This window comes from Zeugodacus cucurbitae, chromosome 2 (assembly GCF_028554725.1).
Source record: "Zeugodacus cucurbitae isolate PBARC_wt_2022May chromosome 2, idZeuCucr1.2, whole genome shotgun sequence".
Lineage (NCBI taxonomy): Eukaryota > Metazoa > Arthropoda > Insecta > Diptera > Tephritidae > Zeugodacus > Zeugodacus cucurbitae.
In genome coordinates this window covers 25178594-25199079 of record NC_071667.1, presented here as the reverse complement: position 1 = coordinate 25199079, position 20486 = coordinate 25178594, and the positions used below count along the sequence as shown (strand labels likewise).

Here is a 20486-nt window from a genome sequence, read left to right as displayed (position 1 = left end):
AATTTATAGCCTCCATGTACAATATTGTAACGGATTTCCAAGGATTTCCCTGAGTTCGATCACTGCCCTGCAAGACAGGTACCAGCGAATTCTTCGGTGAAATGCCAGGGAGCGGTACTGGCAGTTTCAATGAAAGTTTCTATGCCATTCTTAAGGGCGAATTGACAAAAGTACCCGAAACTATTGTGTACGTGTGATCGTTCATCCCTTTCTTGCACATTACATTCATCATTTAACAATTTATATATACCTCTTGCACAATTTGGGGAATGGTATTGGTACAATCACGGATGAAAGACCATTGACCATTGTTGGGGTAGCTTCTATTGTGTGCTTCGAATTGACAATGCAATGAAGTATTACTGTACCACCCTCTTCAATTCCATATTTTGGCTTTAGCAAACTTTACTTATTTAAAAATGCGTGCTTCAATAATTTAAACTTTAATTAGGCTTCACTGATTTAAATAAAACACGCAAAATAATACTTCACAAGCAGCCATGATATATGTAGCTCAAAACAAAACTTGTTTAAACACGAGAACTTTGGTTGTTTCTTTCTATCATTCAGGCTGCTGTACGAAAGAAGAGTTGAGGTAAATGTTTATGCACATTTCGCCCTTTGTTGCATATGTGTGTATGTAGTGGTGTTATTAAAATTTCTTTGAATGTATTGGAGTTTCAGTACCCATGACTTGCTGGGAATATGAGTCGGACAAAATTATCGAGACTGCACTACAAATATTTATCACTGCTGTTTTGCACATCTCTAGAAAAAACACAACATTGATTCGGTGTTTTCAACAGTAAATAAAGTTTAGTTTTTCAATTACAGTAGCATTGATTTATTCTAATATAAAATTTCTATAATGGGTGAAAGATACAATATACACAGTCAACTAGAACATTTACAGAGCAAGTACATCGGTACCGGACATGCGGATACAACAAAATTTGAATGGCTAACTAATCAACATCGCGATTCCCTAGCCAGTTATATGGGCCACTATGATATGCTGAACTATTTTGCAATTGCTGAAAATGAGTCGAAAGCACGCATCCGATTTAATTTGATGGAGCGTATGTTGCAGCCATGTGGACCGCCACCAGAGAAAGCTGAAGATTAGATGTTAGTTGCCATTAATTGTACTGTAACGTGTATTAAACCAAGATATGTTATTTTATATTAATAAATAAATATTGAGTTGGTGTGGAAAAAATAATTCTGGTTTCTTTATTCAAAAGTTTATTTTTAATATGATTCGTTCATTTTATGTTTCGACAATGATCCCATGTAAGTCGAGGTTTACACAAATTGAAAATAATATATTTGACGATTTATCAAAGGGATAAACTTTATTTGAAATAAAAGTACATTGTCATATAATAAAGTGCAATATTTTACATATAATTTATACCCAAGATAATTTTAATGTTATAGAAGCATTTAGTTTCGGAAAGTGTAACTTCTTGTGACGGTATACAAATATATTATATATATAAACACTATATTCTTACAACTAATGCACGCACATCTAATATTAATAATTAATAAGTTTATTAATATAAATAATAAACCTATAGATTTGAACGAATTTATGACGTTTTGAAATTGTTCTTTTGCTTGCATACAATATAATAACGAGCACAATAGCACCGTATAAAAAATTAAAATATGCACACATATTTGTTTATATTTACAGATATATAAACTGTTGATGGTCATTTCCATGCAATTGTATCAAGTGTTGCCGTTTCAGCATCTTTTAAATTTTCGACTGTTATTGTTTGGCCTTAATACTCATACAACAATTATATAGTATGAGTATGTACATGTGTGATATCCAATACATATTTTGATAAATAATAAAATAAGTGTAAGTAATGACATTGATGCAAACATAAACTATATACTCATATTTAGGTGATCACTCATATATACGTTTATGTATGTGTAAACCACAGTGAAAAGAAAATGTATAGATACTATAATTTTTATTTATAAGTTACTGATCCCTCTTCAAAAAAAAGTGTAGATTCTAAATTGTATTATTTTTCTTAATGGTTTTATTTAGTTTTTATGTCGGTGTAATGACAAAATTTAATATTTGACGTGTACAGCGCTATTCGAGTGGGTGCCCTGATAGTTCGCAACAAAGTTTGAGCGAATGAATATGTAAAATGTAAAATATGGAGTATCGTGACGATTTCTGGTATTATTTTTAAACGTGCTTTATCGCCAATAATAATGTGTAGCGGTTCGAGCGGTATTTACTTAAACTCTATACGTTTTAAATCTTTAATCTAAATTAGCTTTTACAAAATTGCCACAAAAAGTTATTTTAATTACTAAAATAATTCTAAAAATTACTTTGCTTATGGTAATACTTTTACATATTTTTCACATGACATACTATTTCATACATATGTACATATGTATGTAACAAACCTATGCAAATGCATGGTTAATTTTTTGATTTCTTGTTGGGCATTACTTATTCAAATTGCGTGTTGAACATATTGATGTTGAGGTCTTCAAATGTAGTTGTGCCGCTTTGGTCCAACATTTGTAGCATATCGGAGAACTCCTGACCTTGCGGTTGACCGGCTTGTACATGTGCGCCATGGACGCCATGCGGTACATGACCGGCGTGAGGGGCGGCATGTGGTCCATGCGGATGTTGTGGTTGAGTGGGGTTTTGCCAATCACCCCACATACCAGGAGCATTTGCAGGTGTCGGAGGAGCACCTTGCGTGTTGTTGCCGGTGTGATAACTACCTTGCCGGGTATTACCTGCGCTCAATTGAGTGTATGTTGGACCACTCGGTGATCGTGCTGGACTCGTTTGATTGTATTGATAGCCTTCGGATACGGTTTGTTGTTGACGAAGAGTAGTCCAGGTTGGCGCTGCGGGAGTTGGAGAACTGTTAGCTTTCGGAATTTTCGCCATGTGCGCTGTATTCGGAGAAGGACCACTTGCATTTGCTGGATATCCACTTAGTGGCGAATGTGTAGCATCATAATTGTAGGCTACGGCGTTTTGTGCCGAACCAGGGCGTGGTACATTATTGGCTTGCTGTCCGGTCATTGCACTTTGTGCGGGTATGTGCGATCCGATCATACCATGTGTTGTATACATACCATCCGCAGTGGCTGCCGATGGTGTAACATCACGACGTGCTTGTAAAGTGTAGTCCACCACGGGTGCTACGTAGACATGTTCAGCAGTCGATTGATCTGGGGTATTAGCATCATGACCCGTGTTTGAGTGTAGAGTTTTTGCTGAACTATTTGTACATACGATATATTCCACTTCTTCGGTGTAGGGATTTAGAAAGGCATTAACATGGGTTCGTAACCAAACGTAGTCACCATTTTTAGCACGAGCACGATACATAAGCGAAAAATTTCCTTTTTGCTTAAGTACTTGATCAAAGCTATCCTTAACATTCATTTGATCTTCAGTGTGACAGAAATCGTAGCAAATTTTTCCAAGTAAATCTGTTGGCGTATAACCGAGAACATTCATAACGCGTTGGTCGACAAAAGTGTATTTTCCATCCATTGCATGACGGGTTATAAATTCTGATTGATTGTTTGAGTTTGTCATATCATTGGAGGCTGTTGATGTCACCTGTAAGCGACCGATTGCCACAAGGCAGCAATGTGATGAATGCATTTCGTCGTCAACAGGACGTTCCATATGTACACTGGGAAACATATCGGTTGGTGGCCAGTTCTTAATGTATCCTGTACAGTGCACTACAGCATAATTAGTGCCGTCGCGAGAAGGGCCGAGTGAGTTCCTTTGCTTTAAACGATTTAAATGACCAGCAACCATTGTATCTGGATTCACATTGCCAACACGCATTCGACATATAAAGCCACGACGTGCACCCATGCTAAGGCGCATAGACGATTGGTGTCCCTCCTTTTTCACTGTACCTGTCTTAAGATCAAGTATACGACCAGTATTTTGCGATTCTTGTGTGGATAATTGTTCACGTATCTTCTCACGATCATCAGGATGAATGTGTTCATACAAACTCGTGCCATACCAATCACTTTGCGTATAGTTCAGCACTGGAGTAACTGAGTCAGAAACATAAATTACACGTCCAGAATCACAAGACACTACAAATAGAAATCCGTCAGCTGCTTCTAATATTAAATGCTTTAATTCCTGATCAGTAAGAAAAGATGGTTTGTAAGTGCCATCACTACTGGTATTGCCAGTGCCACGCAAAGCTTTCATATGCGCAACTGCCATACGGAGTATAGTCAGTTTATCTGGTTTACGCGCTAGAGCACTGCAGGTGGGTACCATATCGGAAAGCTCAGTGATATAGGCCGTCATTTTGTTTCTTCGACGTCTTTCAATTTCACAATGATTTTCCCTACTAGCAAAACGTTCCTTATCCTGCATATTTGATTCGTCCATGACTTGAATATGTAATGTATTTATTACGGTTTAATATTGTCTCAACTATGGCTTTCGAATTTGGGTGAATGATTTCGTGGTGACAGTTCTCGTTGCGTTGTTCTCTTTGTATAGAACAGTTGTTGTTCTAATGGTGTGGTGCGGATCGGAATGAGGTTGCAAGCACTTTGTCTACGTAGTAAAAACGGAGAATTTTCTCTGAATTTAATTGCTAAAGATTAAAACACAGATATTTGCGTATATCATTGTAGTGTGACACGAATCGCAATGACTAAATGAGATAAAACAATTCTTACATGCTTATTATAATTTTTATTACAATTTTTCATTAACTTTAGCGAATTACATAGAATTTCTACACGAAAAATCTACCAATGTTTACAGCAAAGTTGACTGTACACGGTAGACAGGGCGAGCGTTACCAGCATTTTATTATTGTGTATATTGATTTATTTATAATAATTATTATTTTCAAAAAAGTTTTACAAAAAAATAATTCTGATGTACTTACACATTAGCCGAATTTATAGTCTAATTAATTGGGAGAGCGATATGTTAAATAATTTTAAAAATAGTTTTTATCATATCAATAGCGGGTGGCAATGATTGTAAACAACATCCACAAAGTATCAACCATTTATGAGTTCCAACAGTACAAGATCTGATTTAAATATATGAAAATTTCCTTTAAATCTTATTAAATTAAAAGTTAATCCGAAAATATTCAAAATATGAAGCTTTACCTTCCTGAATAAGTGTGTTCCCTATTTTAGAGAACTATTTTACGCCACCTTTTGGACCACATTTATAAACGCCAAAAAATATGCAATAATGTAATTTTCAATGTTGCCATATTTTTCATATACAATAATTTTATGAGTATGGATAAATATATATTAGTTTAAATATGAAACGAATCTTGTGAACTTATTTAATAGTTTTGTAAAAAATAATTATAATTAAAATTGAACAGTATATGCCATTTTTACAACAACTTGGTACTTGTGAAATCGTTCCCTTAAAATCCCCCCACCGTAATGTCTAAATGCAACACTTTTTACATTGCGGAAATATTTGGGTTTGCAAGTCTTTTATCAGCGAAATAAACTGCAAATTGTAAGAGCCCGTTGCCGGCAAATATTGTGAATAAAACTAATAATTTAGGGAATTAGTGAAGATTGAATAAAAATCGGCAAAAATCTTTGGCAAAGTACAACACAATAAGTGTTGATTCGGTGAGTAAATCATTTTATTTACTTGATGTAAACAATCGGAGTAAAAATTAATTTGTTGTTTTTGGTATAAAATATCGTTTAAATATTTTCAAAACTACATAAATTTGGAATGATATTAAACATCAATTGTGCGAATAGTTTTCAAGGTGACCACATTATATATACGTATATTTGCAGAATAAAATGCTGAAAAACAAATTAGCTCACCAAAACCTGACGTGTCTTTAGATACATATCTACATAATTATGTTCTATGCAATTTACATTGTTGTAATTATGTTATATGTAATTTACATAAACATCATATATTTGGCCGTATATTAAAATAAAATGCGCTAATTAACTAATGGATTTTCAATATTCCTAACACACCTTAGAACCGAAATTGTATCAACGAATACTGACGTGTCTTTTAGCAGCCTTTAGATACATATCTACATAATTATGTCCTATGTAACGTACCACAGTGATATAACGTACATTGATGAACAACTTACTAACGATCTTTATATAAATATAATATAATTGACAAAAATTATACAAAAATTGAATTGTGCAATAGAAATAAACGTATCACTATTTCAAACAGATAAGTTAAATGCGCAAATTAGTGAAACCTGACGTGTCTTTAAGCCTTCTTCGCCTGCAGATACATACATACATACATATCTATATAATTATATTATATGTAATATACATTAATGAATAATTACTATCGATCTTTACATTACAGAAATATAATATAATTGATTTTAAATAAAAAATAAATTAAAGTCAATTTTGAAATTCAAATTTTCTAAATTCCCAACTGAATTTAGTGAAATTAATGTAAAATTATTTCGTTGGCAAAATAAGTTGGATTAGGAAATGATTTGTATGAAATATAGTTTGAATATTTTCAAAACCACAAAAATTGGAATAAAACTTGCAGAATAAGATACTAGAGAAGAAATTATCTAACCAAAAACTGACGTGTCTTTCTTTAAGCGCCTATATATATGTACCTACATATGTACTTATATAATTAGGTACATACACACATACAGATATATATATATATATATATATATACAGATATATATATATATATATATACAGATATATATATATATATATATACAGATATATATATATATATATATACAGATATATATGTATATATATATATACAGATATATATGTATATATATATCTGTATGTGTGTATGTATATATATATATATACATGTGTACTATGTAACGTACACAGTTGGAAAAAGTTTTTATCGATCGTTATATCAATATAGTATAATTGACTTCGATCGTAATTTACATAAAAATAAAATAATAAATAAATTAAATATACTTTTAAATAAATATACCTACTTTAAATTAAACTTTTTCAAAATTTCATAACTGCCCTTAAAAAATAAATGTGAAAATTCAAAAACAACATTTTACATAAAATTTTAGCGAAGAAAGTGCTTTTAAAATACCTGCCCAATTGTTTAAATAACTTGTTAAAATATTGAAATAAAATGACAAAATATTTTTTTATATTCATATAGAAAATTATAAGCAGATTGTATATTAAAAAAGTAAACGATTCACATTTATAATAATTATGTTGCACCGTTTCAGTAGCTACGTCAAGATGCGTTTGACAATATTTCTCTTAATATTGTGCGTATTCGAATATGCGGTTAGCGTTGACCACACTAAATTCAAAACATGTGAACAAAGCAGCTTTTGCAGGTAATTCAAATTAATTGCATCACATGCCATGATCGATAAATTATTAATATGCTCTATTTATAGGCGTTGTCGCAATGTAAAACCAAACAATTCTAAATTTGCTTTGTTGCCTGGTACGCTCAATATATATGCCGATTCTGTAACTGCAGAACTACAACATAAGATTAACAAGCACGTTTTTACATTGAAAATAGAAGCCTTGGAGGTAGAACATACTATTTCTACTTATTGTAGTTGTTTTATTATATAATGTAACATAATTCCTTACAAGCAGGACAATACATTCCGTTTGTTAGTGGATGAGAAAACTCCTTTGAAATCACGCTACAGGGTAACTGATGCATTGAAGTCGGCACCAAAGCCTGGAAGGTATGTTTTTAAGTGAACAAAACAATGTAAATTTTAAATTTTCTTCATTACATGTTTTACAGCATTAAAGTGCAAGAAGGTGATGCTGAATTCACTATTACATCGGGTGCCAATAAAGCCGTGGTCATCAGCGATCCATTCCGTATTGATTTCTATCAAAATGATGTTCTTACCGTCTCGGTAAACGCTAAAGGTCTTATGACTTTTGAGCATTTGCGAACGAAACCTGCTGCTAACGATGCTGCAGATGAAATCACGGATTATGGTGCATGGGAGGAGAAATTCAATGCACATCACGATTCAAAACCATATGGACCGGAAGCAGTTGCGCTCGATTTTAGCTTCCCAGAAGCAGATGTCCTTTTTGGCATACCCGAACATGCGGACACATTTGCTTTGAAATCTACCGCTGGTACAGATCCTTACCGTTTATACAATACCGATGTATTCGAGTATATACTCGACAGTAAGATGGCATTGTACGGTTCTGTACCAGTACTTTATGGGCATGGGCAAGTTTCCTTTTGAATTACAAAGTAAAACATGTGAATTTTACATATTGAATAATTTTTAAATTAGTACTCAACGCACTGCTGCTGTCTATTGGCAAAATGCAGCAGAAACATGGGTTGATATAGACACTGCTGAAAAGAATGTTGTATCCTCGATCGTCAACTTTGTCTCAGGCAAGTGAAAATTGATACTCGTGAGAACTATTAGTATTTGATTTGCGTATTCTCTTGTAGGCTCTCGTAAAACTGATGCACCAGCGGCACACTTTATGTCTGAATCAGGTATTATTGATGTATTCGTTTTGTTGGGCCCATCTCCACTGGATACTTTCAAGCAATATACATCGCTTACTGGCACGGCGCCTTTACCACAAATGTGGACGATTGCTTATCACCAGTCCCGTTGGAATTACAATAATGAGCTCGATGTTGCTTATGTTTCCCGCAAATTTGATGAATATGATATCCCAATGGACACAATGTGGATGGATATTGAGCATACAGACGGTAAGCGCTACTTCACGTGGGATCAGTATAAATTTCCCAATCCACTTGGCATGATTAAGAATTTGACTGCGGTTGGTCGTCATCTGGTGGTGATTGTTGACCCACATGTTAAGCGGGATAATCATTATTTCTTCCATCACGATTGTACTGAACGCGGTTATTATGTTAAGACACGCGATGGCAATGACTACGAAGGTTTGTTTCCCAAGATATTAACGCTTTCAAATTGTGTAATATACATTTGATTTAGGTTGGTGCTGGCCTGGTGCTGCTAGCTACACGGACTTCTTCAATCCGGAGGCGCGTGCATATTATGCTAGTCAATATTTGCCAGCGAATTATAAGGCTACTACGACTGATGTCATGATTTGGAATGACATGAACGAGCCATCCGTATTTAATGGCCCTGAGGTGACAATGTCTAAGGATGTTATACATTACGGCAATTGGGAACATCGTGATGTACATAATTTGTATGGACACATGCACGCGCTGAGCACATTCGAGGGCTTAATGGGTCGTGATCCAAATCAACGTCCATTCATATTGACACGTTCCCATTTTGCTGGTACACAACGGTATGCCCTAATTTGGACCGGTGACAATATGGCCGACTGGGGTCACTTGCAGCATTCCATTAAAATGTGTTTGACTGAAGCAGTGGCCGGTTTCTCCTTCTGCGGTGCTGATGTCGGTGGTTTCTTTGGCAACCCGAATGCTGAATTATTTGAACGTTGGTATCAAACAGGTGCATTCTTGCCTTTCTTCCGTGGTCATGCCCATCTTGAAACTAAACGTCGTGAACCGTGGGTGTACGGCGAAAAGACACGTCTAATTGTACGCGAAGCGCTGCGAAAGCGTTACTCCTATTTGCCACTATGGTACACAATGTTCTACGAACATGAAGTGACTGGCGAACCTATTATGCGTCCACTGCTAACACATTATCCCAAAGACAAAGAGGCGTTTGCCATTGACAATGAGTTCCTCTTGCAGGATCGTTTGCTTGTGCGTCCCGTAATTGAACAGGGTGTTAAGAAAGTGAATGTTTATTTCCCAGCAATTGATGATAAAAGTAACGGTGATGTATGGTATAACATCGACACATTGAAGCGGTTCACCAACGTCGGCTATGAAAGCATTCCCGTCGAAAGTGATACGGTGAGTTGCCTGCAAGCGCTTATAACTTGAAACTCTTGTTATATAAACTAAACTTTCTATTTAGATTCCTGTATTCCAACGCGGCGGTACTATTATACCTAAAAAGGAACGTATACGCCGTGCCTCAACACTCATGAAGAATGACCCATACACCTTGGTTATATGTTTGAATCGTGAGGGTAAAGCTGAGGGTACACTTTATGTGGACGATGAGAAATCGTTCGATTATCGCAATGGCATACACAACTATATAAAATTCAATTTCGAAAATAACAAGTTGGATGTAAATCCAATTGGCAAACTCAAATATAAGACACCCGCTTGGATTGAGCGTATTGTCATAGCTGGGTTGGAACGTGTACCCAAATCGGCCACACTTATTATAGATGGTGTTTCGCAAGAGCTGGAGGTGCTACCTCACGGCGAGGCTATTGCTATACGCAAGCCTGGCACTTCGGTTCAGCAAATATATAACATTAGACTTAACTATTAAAACTGCAAAAACAGTATAAAGCAATTGCATAACTCAGGGATGCTGTTTGTACTCGATAATTGACATTATTTTATTATATGTACGCTTCTCTATGCACCTATTGTTGTTGTGATTGGCGTAGGCACCGCTTACGCGATTATAGCCGAATCAACAGAAGCGCGCCATTCATTTCTTTTTTCTCTGCTCGTCAGTTGGAAATACCAAGCGAAATCAGGTTGTTCTGCACCTGATCTTTCTAACGGAGTGGAGGTCATTCTCGTCCTCTGCTTCCACCAGCGAGCACTGCATCGAACACTTTCAACGCTGGAGTGCTTTCGTCCATTCGAACAACATGCCACCTATTAGGCACTTTTTATTATCAAAACTAAAACAATTATAATCGTATTCACAAAAAAACAAAAATTTTTAAAAAAATTAAAAGTTACATATTATGAAAAAAAAATTTAAAAATATTAAAATTTTTATAAAAAAAATTTAAAAATGATTATAAAAAAAATAGTATGAAAAAAAAGCAAAAATTATTATTAAAAATTTAAACTTATATTAAATTGGTGAATGTATTTTAGTATGTAAAACTGTTAAATTTCAATATATTGGTGTTTCACAAATAAAAATTACTTGCACGTTCATATTAGCAACAATTTGTGTTTTATTATGTGTGTGGGTGTGCAATCACATCCTATATGTGATTTTGCGTAAGTGTTTATATGTTTAGTTGTAATGCGTTGAACGCCACCCTCCATTGAAAAATGCTTAAAGGTGGTCATGCAATTATCAGCAGTTATCCGGTTGCGGTTTGTGTTTCTGCGCTCTATAGGGAAGATGGATATGGGTTGAAGTGTCCATATTCGACAAGGAGAAATTAGCGCTGCTTTCTTATTTCGCTGCTTGGGTGAAATTAGGGGTTCTGGTAAGAAACCGGCTTTAGTCCAGGGCAAGTGTGGTGGTCGTTCTGGGCGCCAATTTTTATGGGGCGGTGTCCACTATTAGGTCCAGTAGGTGGAATGTGAGAGTGCACCTTTTACCGTTTGTAATTCGGCTCATTATGTGTGATATGCACCCTACCACGCTTTTCAGTGGATGGCTTGCTATTGTAGGGCTTCCAACTACCATTCCTTTTTATACGAGGCAGTACTTTTGTCTCTTTCCAGAGTAAAGATTCTTAGTCACAGGCGTGGCCTGAGGTTTTAAGGTTTTTTGCCTACTGGATTGCTGCTAGTAGAGTGAAGTTCTGCCTTCTAGGCGGGTTCCTCCAAGAGAGCTTTCTCCTCAGACTTAGCAGTCCTGGGAATTGTCGTCTTGTGACTGCAGTTGTCTTAGTGTTTGGATGGCTTTCCCCTTTGTTTCTCCCTTATACCCGAGACACACATGTCTAGTTGTCTAGTATTCGATTAACTATATGGTTAACCGTTCGTTGTCGACTATTTGAATGTAATATGTATATAATATTCACACGATTCAACGAACGTATGAGCATCAACTTTTTTTATACTCTCGCAACAAAAGTTGCTAAAGAGAGTATTATAGTTTTGTCCACATAACGGTTGTTTGTAAGTCCTAAAACTAAACGAGTTAGATATAGGGCTATATATACCAAAGTGATCAGGGTGACGAGTAAAGTTCAAATCCGGATGTCTGTCTGTCCGTCCGTCCGTCTGTCCGTCCGTGCAAGCTGTAACTTGAGTAAAAATTGAGATATCTTAATGAAACTTGGAACACGTGTTCCTTGGCACCATAAGAAGGTTAAGTTCGAAGATGGGCGGAATCGGACCACTGCCACGCCCACAAAATGTCGATAACCAAAAACACATAAAGAGCTATAACTAAGCCATAAATAAAGTTATGAAAATAAAATTTGGAACATAGGATCGCATTAGGGAGGGGCACATTTGGATGTAATTTTTTTGGAAAAATGGGCGTGACCATGCCCCCAAATATGTTTTTTGTATATATCTTGTAAACCAATAAAGCTATATAAACCAAACTTTCTGCAGTCGTTTCTTTTACCCGTTTCCATATACAGTCCAAAAATGAAAGAAATCGGATAATAACCACGCCCACCTCCCATACAAAGGTTAGGTTGAAAATGACTAAAAGTGCGTTAACTCACTAACGAGAAACGTCAGAAACACCAAATTTTACATAAGAAATGGCAGAAGGAAGCTGCACTGAGATTTTTTTACAAAATGGAAAATGGGCGTGGCATCGCCCACTTATGGGTCAAAAACCATATCTCAGGAACTACTCGACAGATTTCAATGAAATTCGGTATATAATATTTTATTGACACCCTGATGACATGTGTGGAAAATGGCTGAAATCGGTTCACAACCACGACTACTTTCTTTATAACTCACTTTTGAATTCCATCTAAATCCTTCACTTTATAATATATACATTAGGAACCAATGATGATAACGAAATAAAACTTTACACAAATACAGTATATGATCTGTGGCATCACTTGTGAAAAAATTGTTGAAAACGGACTATAACTTTTCAAGGCCCCAGATATCGAACATGTTGAACTCAGCGCCTAAGGTTAAATTTTAACCGAACATATGGGTAAATCTCTCAGCTAATTTAATGTAATTCAGAGGAAATTGTTTTCTTCCAATAGTGTGTCTCTGTTCCAAAAATTATTAAAATCGGGTCACAACATCACAACATATACCTAATTATAGGTTTTTCAAAAATTCGTTGGGCTCCAATCTGCATATATGTATTGATTAATATGTGAGATATCTTAGCGAAATTAAGTGAGTGTATAGTCTTGGATATAGTGTACCTTGCTGGTGAAAATGAATGAAATCGGTTCAGGAATTTCCGCAGCCCTCATACACTATATAGGACGATTTTCGTTATTCTATTAAACTTTATGCCGAATTTATTTGTGCGTTATCTTAATAAAATTTCTTCAATAAATTGCGAGAGTATAAAATGTTCGGTTACACTCGAACTTAGCCTTTCCTTACTTGTTTTTTTTAACGTATGAGCATCAACATGTATGAAGTTGACTCTAACAAATGCTTGATAGTGTAGAAGAATATGATTGGGTTTATTAAGATTTTTAGCCACACTGCGTGTATGCCTATTATGTAGTGCCGGTAAGAGGTCCAATAATTGCTGGAAGAGCGAGAAGTACAATGGACCTTGTAGTCATGCAAATTGATCAATGTAAATCGTATATATTGAAATAACGGGTGATTTTTTTGAGGTTAGGATTTTCATGCATTAGTATTTGACAGATCACGTGGGATTTCAGACATGGTGTCAAAGAGAAAGATGCTCAGTATGCTTTGACATTTCATCATGAATAGACTTACTAACGAGCAACGCTTGCAAATCATTGAATTTTATTACCAAAATCAGTGTTCGGTTCGAAATGTGTTTATCGACAAATTTTGTTCAGCGATGAGGCTCATTTCTGGTTGAATGGCTACGTAAATAAGCAAAATTGCCGCATTTGGGGTGAAGAGCAACCAGAAGCCGTTCAAGAACTGCCCATGCATCCCGAAAAATGCACTGTTTGGTGTGGTTTGTACGCTGGTGGAATCATTGGACCGTATTTTTTCAAAGATGCTGTTGGACGCAACGTTACGGTGAATGGCGATCGCTATCGTTCGATGCTAACAAACTTTTTGTTGCCAAAAATGGAAGAACTGAACTTGGTTGACATGTGGTTTCAACAAGATGGCGCTACATGCCACACAGCTCGCGATTCTATGGCCATTTTGAGGGAAAACTTCGGAGAACAATTCATCTCAAGAAATGGACCCGTAAGTTGGCCACCAAGATCATGCGATTTAACGCCTTTAGACTATTTTTTGTGGGGCTACGTCAAGTCTAAAGTCTACAGAAATAAGCCAGCAACTATTCCAGCTTTGGAAGACAACATTTCCGAAGAAATTCGGGCTATTCCGGCCGAAATGCTCGAAAAAGTTGCCCAAAATTGGACTTTCCGAATGGACCACCTAAGACGCAGCCGCGGTCAACATTTAAATGAAATTATCTTCAAAAAGTAAATGTCATGAACCAATCTAACGTTTCAAATAAAGAACCGATGAGATTTTGCAAATTTTATGCGTTTTTTTTTTTTAAAAAGTTATCAAGCTCTTAAAAAATCACCCTTTATATTGAATTGTAAATATTGAAATAAAAAAAAAACAACAACACCGAAAACCCGCTAATAACGAGTTTCAAGCGAATGCGATCAAGTTTTAAAAACGCTGTAATAATGGTTTTCTGGGGTTATGTCAAAACCTTGACTTAATGGGGGATTCGGATTCAGCGACCCCAAAAACATTTGTGGCTGTGTAAATAAACTAGAGAATCTTTGTTTTTTTCAATATTAGACTCAGAGTAGTTTATTTTTATTGAAATTGCTTACAATGGGTGTATTCTACGCATAGATTTAAAAAAATAAAGGTTTTGTATAAATTTTTATAAAACTATCGTATTCAATTGTATTTTATAGTGGGCTCACATCCCATACGACATTCTCAATCCAGCTTAAATACAAATTCACCTTTGTATTAATACTAGGGATGTCGGCAGTGCCACACTGCACATAACCAAATGAAGTAATTGCGGCCAATTGCAGCATACAATGATAACTTTTATGCCGCACATAAAGCGGTCCACCAGAGTCGCCGTTGCATGTGTCAATGTTATGCTTATGACTGCCGGCACATATTTGCGTGCGTTCTTTAAGACCCATTTCCAGATTTTCTTGTACCGGCACAGATTTAGCACACTGATCGCCGGTAAACAAATCCAATTCCACCTTGAGCAGATGTGATGATGCGTCCCCCTTTTCGGTTTTACCCCAACCAACAGCTGTGAATCTTGTATCCTGAGTTGTTTTTGGTGGCAAACAAGCGGGAATGACATATTCATTAAGTATTGCATCGCGATCCAGTTCGATGAGTGCAATATCATTGTATCGGTCTAAATTGTAGCTTGGGTGTAAAACGGCGTGCACTACATTGAAATCTTGCGTTTGTGTGTCATCATTGGTGGTATTGTAATCTAATTCGCCTAAGCGTACGATATTTATGCTGGTGGAACTGAAAGTGAATATCATGAAAATGTTGGTGGAATTACTGCATCGGTAAAAATATTAACTTATAATATATGTTTATATGATTACTTCACCAAAACCAAACTCTACAAGTCCGTCATCATTCTCTTCCTGCTTCATGGTGCAGAAGCGTGGACGATGTCGACATCCGATGGAATGAGACTAGAAGTTTTCGGGAGAAAGGTTTTGCGGAAGATTTATGGACCTATGGACCTATGACCATTGGCAGCGGCGAACACCGCAGACGACGAATGTCCGACGATGTTATTGTGACATAGGCCTATAGAGTTCTACTCGACTGACCAGAAATTGGAGAGTTTAACGACAGTTATAAATACATACATATATACTTACACTCGAAAACAATGGGCTGCCGTAATGACAAATCGTCTGCTTATCAAAGTGCCACCACAGTACCAATCTATTGCACCGGTATTATTATCTTTTGTTCCGAGTAGTGCGACCGAGGGGAACTCCTTTGGCTTCGCTTTCACACCGCCATAGATCAGTGGTCCTGAACAAGTACTGGGTGCAAATTTTGCATACTCCATACAAGCTGGAAATTGTTTTTGTTTATATACGTAAGTAATGAAAGTTTAAACGCTTAATAAATATAGTTACCCATTTCAGCATACGTATCTGTCCCAAATCGCGTTTCAAAGTTAAATTCCGTTCGTGGACAGCAGACGATACCTGAGCTTAGATCACAATAATGTATGGAGTTTACGTCGATTGGTGAATTCTTGTAAAGCGAATGGCAATACTGAAACTCCTTACACTCACCCCTGCCGTTATTACAGTATACGGCTAAAAAGTAGTAAGTTAAATTTTTTGTTTGATTAAAAAGGCTGTGCTTTGGACATTGTGGTAATATTTTATGATAGAATTATAGTACAATTTGAGTGACTGTCGTTGGTTGATGGGAGACTCGTTTCGAAACCATTTGAAGTGGAGTGGTAGTCGTTAAATACCACAGCTACATCAGACACTTAGTTTGGTTTCGTCCACGAGTGGAAGCGGATGTGTTCGCTGATTGTCGAAAAATGAAAAAAAAATTAAATCGGTTAATAATTCGAATGCTGTTTTTGTCATTGGATGACGTAGGCAGTTCTTTCTTCCTTTCGATTGGGGTCATAAAAAATTATTTAACGATGTGTTCTTAAATCAAGCTCCTTTTATGCGAACCATGCCAAAGTACCCCAAAAATTGATACAAGGGTGAATAACATAATTACGGGTGATCCAAGTAGAGGTAATTTTTTAAAAAGCCATTTTTTGAGAGATCACACGTTTACATGTTCTGTAAGGAATGTGTTTCGCGCGTTTCGCTCAAATTATCGTTAACATAATCAGCATACTATTCGCAACACCATCACCCATCTTGAGACCCAGCAATCATTATAGGCTAATATTCGACCGAATAGACCACATCCAGCACGTTGAGAGTGTACACGAAAACCGGCGCCACGTCCCACACATCGCATCAATCAATGGATTTATGATAAATTGATCGGGATGTTGGAGCACAACATCACGCGTGTTATTCGCCAGTTACCAGTCGAAATGCTCGAACGAGTGAACGAAAATTGCACTAAACGGATGAACTACCTGAAACGTAGCCGGGGTGAATATCTTTAAATAATAAATGCCGAAGAATGTTCTTTCGAATACAAAAAAAAACATTCCGCATAAGTTTTGAAATTTCTGTGTTTTTTCTTTCAAAAAGTAGGGAACCTCGAAATGGATCACCCTTTAGATGTATTATAAACAAGTAAGGAAAGGCTAAGTTCGGGTGCAACCGAACATTTTATACTCTCGCAATTTATTTAGAGATTTACCTATATTTTCGGTGAAAAATTACCCTTAGGCACTGAGTTCTTCATGTTTGATATCAGGGGCCTTGAAAAGTCATGGTTCGATTTTGACAATTTTTCCACAAGTGATGTCACAGCTCAAATACAGTATTTGTGTAAAGTTTTATTTCGCTATCTTTATCGGTTGCTTATGTATACATTATAAAGTAAAGGAATCAGATGGAATTCAAAATTTAGTTATATGGGAAGTTGTTGTGGTTGTGAACCAATTTCATCCATTTTCCTCACGTGTCATCAGGGTGTCAAGAAAATATTATATACCGAATTTCATTGAAATCTGTCGAGTAGTTCTTGAGATATGGTTTTTGACCCATAAGTGGGCGACGCCCATTTTCCATTTTGAAAAAAAATCTCAGTGCAGCTTCCTTCTGCAATTTCTTATGTAAAATTTGGTGTTTCTGACGTTTCTCGTGAGTTAACCCACTTTTAGTAATTTTCAACCTAACCTTTGTATGGGAGGTGGACGTGGTTATTATCCGATTTCTTGAATTTTTAGAGTGTATAAGGAAACGGCTAAAAGAAACGACTGCAGAAAGTTTGGTTTATATAGCTTTATTGGTTTGCAAGATATGTACAAAAAACCTATTTGGGGGCGGGACCACGCCCACTTTTCCAAACAAATTACATTCAAATATGCCCCTTCCTAATGCGATCTCATGTTCCAAATGTTATTTTCATAACTTTATTTATGGCTTAGTTATAGCTCTTTATGTGTTTTTGGTTATAGCCATTTTGTGGGCGTGGCAGTGGTCCGATTCCACCCATCTTTGAACTTAACCTTCTTATGGTGCCAAGGAACACGTGTTCCAAGTTTCATTAAGATATCTCAATTTTTACTCAAGTTACAGCTTGCACGGACGGACAGACATCCGGATTTGAACTTTACTCGTCACCCTGATCATTTTGGTATATATAACCCTATATCTAACTCGTTTAGTTTTAGGACTTACAAACAACCGTTATGTGGACAAAACTATAATACTCTCTTAGCAACTTTTGTTGCGAGAGTATAAAAATAGCATGGAATAGTTCATATTCTTCAAGTGTTAATACATTATGTTTTTGCGAATGTGATAAAATTTTTATGCGAATAGAGGTTTAGTTAAGAGAAAATGCCAATCAGAAGATTTACAGGTGTTACTCAGCACGAAAAGAGCGATTTGAATTATCGATTGAATTGATTTAGACACTGTTGTTGGACTTGGAAAAAATGCAGCTGATTTGATCTGAACTGAATGTGAACTTTATTATCAATGACTTTATTTATTCAATAGATTTCACAGGTTCGATTCGGTTCGGCTAATGTTTCAATTACGTTGAAATTTATTTTTGTATAAATCTAGAAATTAAATGTGTGCTAATGCTCACCGCTACTTTGTCCAGCCGCGATTGAAAGACAGACAAACACAACAACATAAATATTCACTTTATTAGACATATTTGTATTTATGTATGTAGATATGAGTGTATTTAAATTTCAATTTGACAACAATATATAGCAAAAAGTTTGTTTACTGTTCAAACACTGTGGTGCGCTATCGTTATACCGGAACGTGCTCACATTCTCGACTGACCGAAATCAAAGCTGTAGACACGTTGCCGTCCCATACTTGTCTAAGACAATAAGATTTGCGAATACTTATTGATTTTAATATGATCTCTTTATAATTTTATGACAGTTTGCTGAGTATCGATGTTATAAGTAGCATGTGTATATTTGCGTATGTATTAGTGAGTTAATTGCAGTGGAATGTATACACGCGTTCACAAAAGTGTGGGCACAAGCGGCAGCTAGTAATGTGTATTAACATATCGACTCGCTAAACCTAGAAGTATGGCGAATTGAACAAGCAATTGGTATAATTCAAAGTGGATTAAACAATTAAAATAAAATAGCAAGCGGTTTGGTCACTTTAATGAGTAGTAAGTTGTTTTTGATTCGCCAAAGGTTAGTGGATAGTTAAAAAAACCAAACTTTATTTACTATTATAATATCAATAATAGTTATTTTTTTGGTAGAAAATCAAATTTTGTATGTTATTTTAACAGTGATTTATCATTTGTGCAATCCTTCTTCTTGACTGGCGTAGATAGCGCTTACGCGGTTATAGCCGAGTCCACAACAGCGCGCCACGCATCTCTCCTTTTTGGCAGTTTGGCGCCAATTGGAAATTCCAAGCGAAGACAGGTCCTCCTCCACCTGGCCCTTCCATCGGAGTGGAGGCCTCCCTCTTACGTGAACTTCTACATATGACTCCATTTTCCATTTGTGCAATTCACAATAGTCAAAACTTGTCAAAAAACCGAAAACCATAACACGATAGCATTGAGGAAAACCACTTCAATGAGGTATCCGCTTAGGAATATGCGGAATTGCATTCCAATTTATATATGTATATAGTTAGAGAAATGGCGAATCGATGGTGACTCTTCAGGGTATTTTCTTGACAAATACACGTGGTTGCGTCCGATTTTGAACATTTCATTAAAATGTTTCAATTATGGTTCAGACAAATAATAAATCAGAAGTAAATGTTATCTACCAAGTAAAGGAGGACTAAGTTTGGGTGTAAACGAACATTTTATACTCTTCAATTTTTATACTTCGCAACATGTTGCATAGATAATATGTTCACATAATATTTGGTTGTAAATCCTAAAACTAAACGAATTAGATATGGAGATATATAGACCAATATGCTCAGAACGACGATTAGAGTTCAAATCGGAATGTCTGTCTGTCCGTCCATGTACGCGATAACTTGAGTAAAAATTTAGATATTTTGTTAAAACTTGGTACACGTATTCCTCGTCACCATAAGAAGGTTGCTTTCGTAGATGGGCGAAATCTATAAAGAGCTACGACTAAGCTATATATAAAGCTATGAAAGTAAAATTTGGTACAAAGGATCGCACTATTTTGATGTATTTTTTTGGAAAGTGGGCGTGAGTCGCCCCCTACAAAGATTTTTGTACAACTTTCTTACAGTACCATCAACTAAACTCTCTATAGTAATTTTCTTTAGCAACTTCATTATTAAGTCTAAGATTAGAGGAAATCGGACTACCTCATATACTA

At 36.0% G+C, this 20486-nt stretch overlaps 4 protein-coding genes across 9 annotated transcripts; 2 read left to right on the top strand and 2 right to left on the bottom strand.

Annotated features, from left to right (window-relative positions):
* The first annotated feature begins 749 nt into the window (after window positions 1–749).
* Window positions 750–1222, top strand: LOC105213171 (splicing factor 3B subunit 5). The gene has a single exon (XM_011185799.3). It carries the CDS (start codon window positions 869–871, stop codon window positions 1124–1126), a length of 258 nt encoding a protein of 85 aa, XP_011184101.1. The 5' UTR covers window positions 750–868; the 3' UTR covers window positions 1127–1222.
* An 814-nt stretch (window positions 1223–2036) lies between these two features.
* On the bottom strand, window positions 2037–4870 carry LOC105213172 (aryl hydrocarbon receptor nuclear translocator homolog). 2 transcript variants are annotated; one of them, XM_029040965.2, is made up of 2 exons: window positions 4738–4870; window positions 2037–4652 (listed from the first exon to the last, which is right to left on the bottom strand). In XM_029040965.2, the coding sequence occupies exon 2, from the start codon at window positions 4439–4441 to the stop codon at window positions 2495–2497; it is 1947 nt and encodes a 648-aa protein (XP_028896798.1). In that variant the 5' UTR covers window positions 4442–4652; window positions 4738–4870; the 3' UTR covers window positions 2037–2494. The 2 variants fall into 2 exon arrangements, with proteins under 2 accessions (XP_028896798.1, XP_028896799.1); XM_029040966.2 differs by having other exon boundaries at window positions 2037–4612; window positions 4738–4855.
* Window positions 4871–5434: 564 nt separating this feature from the next.
* On the top strand, window positions 5435–10853 carry LOC105213173 (neutral alpha-glucosidase AB). 3 transcript variants are annotated; one of them, XM_011185802.3, is made up of 9 exons: window positions 5435–5676; window positions 7299–7409; window positions 7473–7614; window positions 7684–7778; window positions 7841–8290; window positions 8358–8464; window positions 8525–8992; window positions 9048–9958; window positions 10023–10853. In XM_011185802.3, the coding sequence occupies exons 2-9, from the start codon at window positions 7309–7311 to the stop codon at window positions 10449–10451; spliced, it is 2703 nt and encodes a 900-aa protein (XP_011184104.1). In that variant the 5' UTR covers window positions 5435–5676; window positions 7299–7308; the 3' UTR covers window positions 10452–10853. The 3 variants fall into 3 exon arrangements, with proteins under 3 accessions (XP_011184104.1, XP_028896797.1, XP_011184103.1); XM_029040964.2 differs by having other exon boundaries at window positions 7681–7778; XM_011185801.3 differs by having other exon boundaries at window positions 5516–5676; window positions 7296–7409; window positions 7681–7778.
* Window positions 10854–14790: 3937 nt separating this feature from the next.
* LOC105213174 (phenoloxidase-activating factor 1) lies at window positions 14791–19020 on the bottom strand. Of its 3 annotated transcripts, none has more exons than XM_054229225.1 (4): window positions 18923–19020; window positions 16156–16341; window positions 15889–16102; window positions 14791–15520 (listed from the first exon to the last, which is right to left on the bottom strand). In XM_054229225.1, exons 2-4 carry the CDS (start codon window positions 16157–16159, stop codon window positions 14923–14925), a joined length of 816 nt encoding a protein of 271 aa, XP_054085200.1. In that variant the 5' UTR covers window positions 16160–16341; window positions 18923–19020; the 3' UTR covers window positions 14791–14922. The 3 variants fall into 3 exon arrangements, with proteins under 3 accessions (XP_054085200.1, XP_011184106.2, XP_011184107.2); XM_011185804.3 differs by having other exon boundaries at window positions 18776–19014; XM_011185805.3 differs by having other exon boundaries at window positions 15889–16090; window positions 18776–19014.
* Window positions 19021–20486: the final 1466 nt, after the last annotated feature.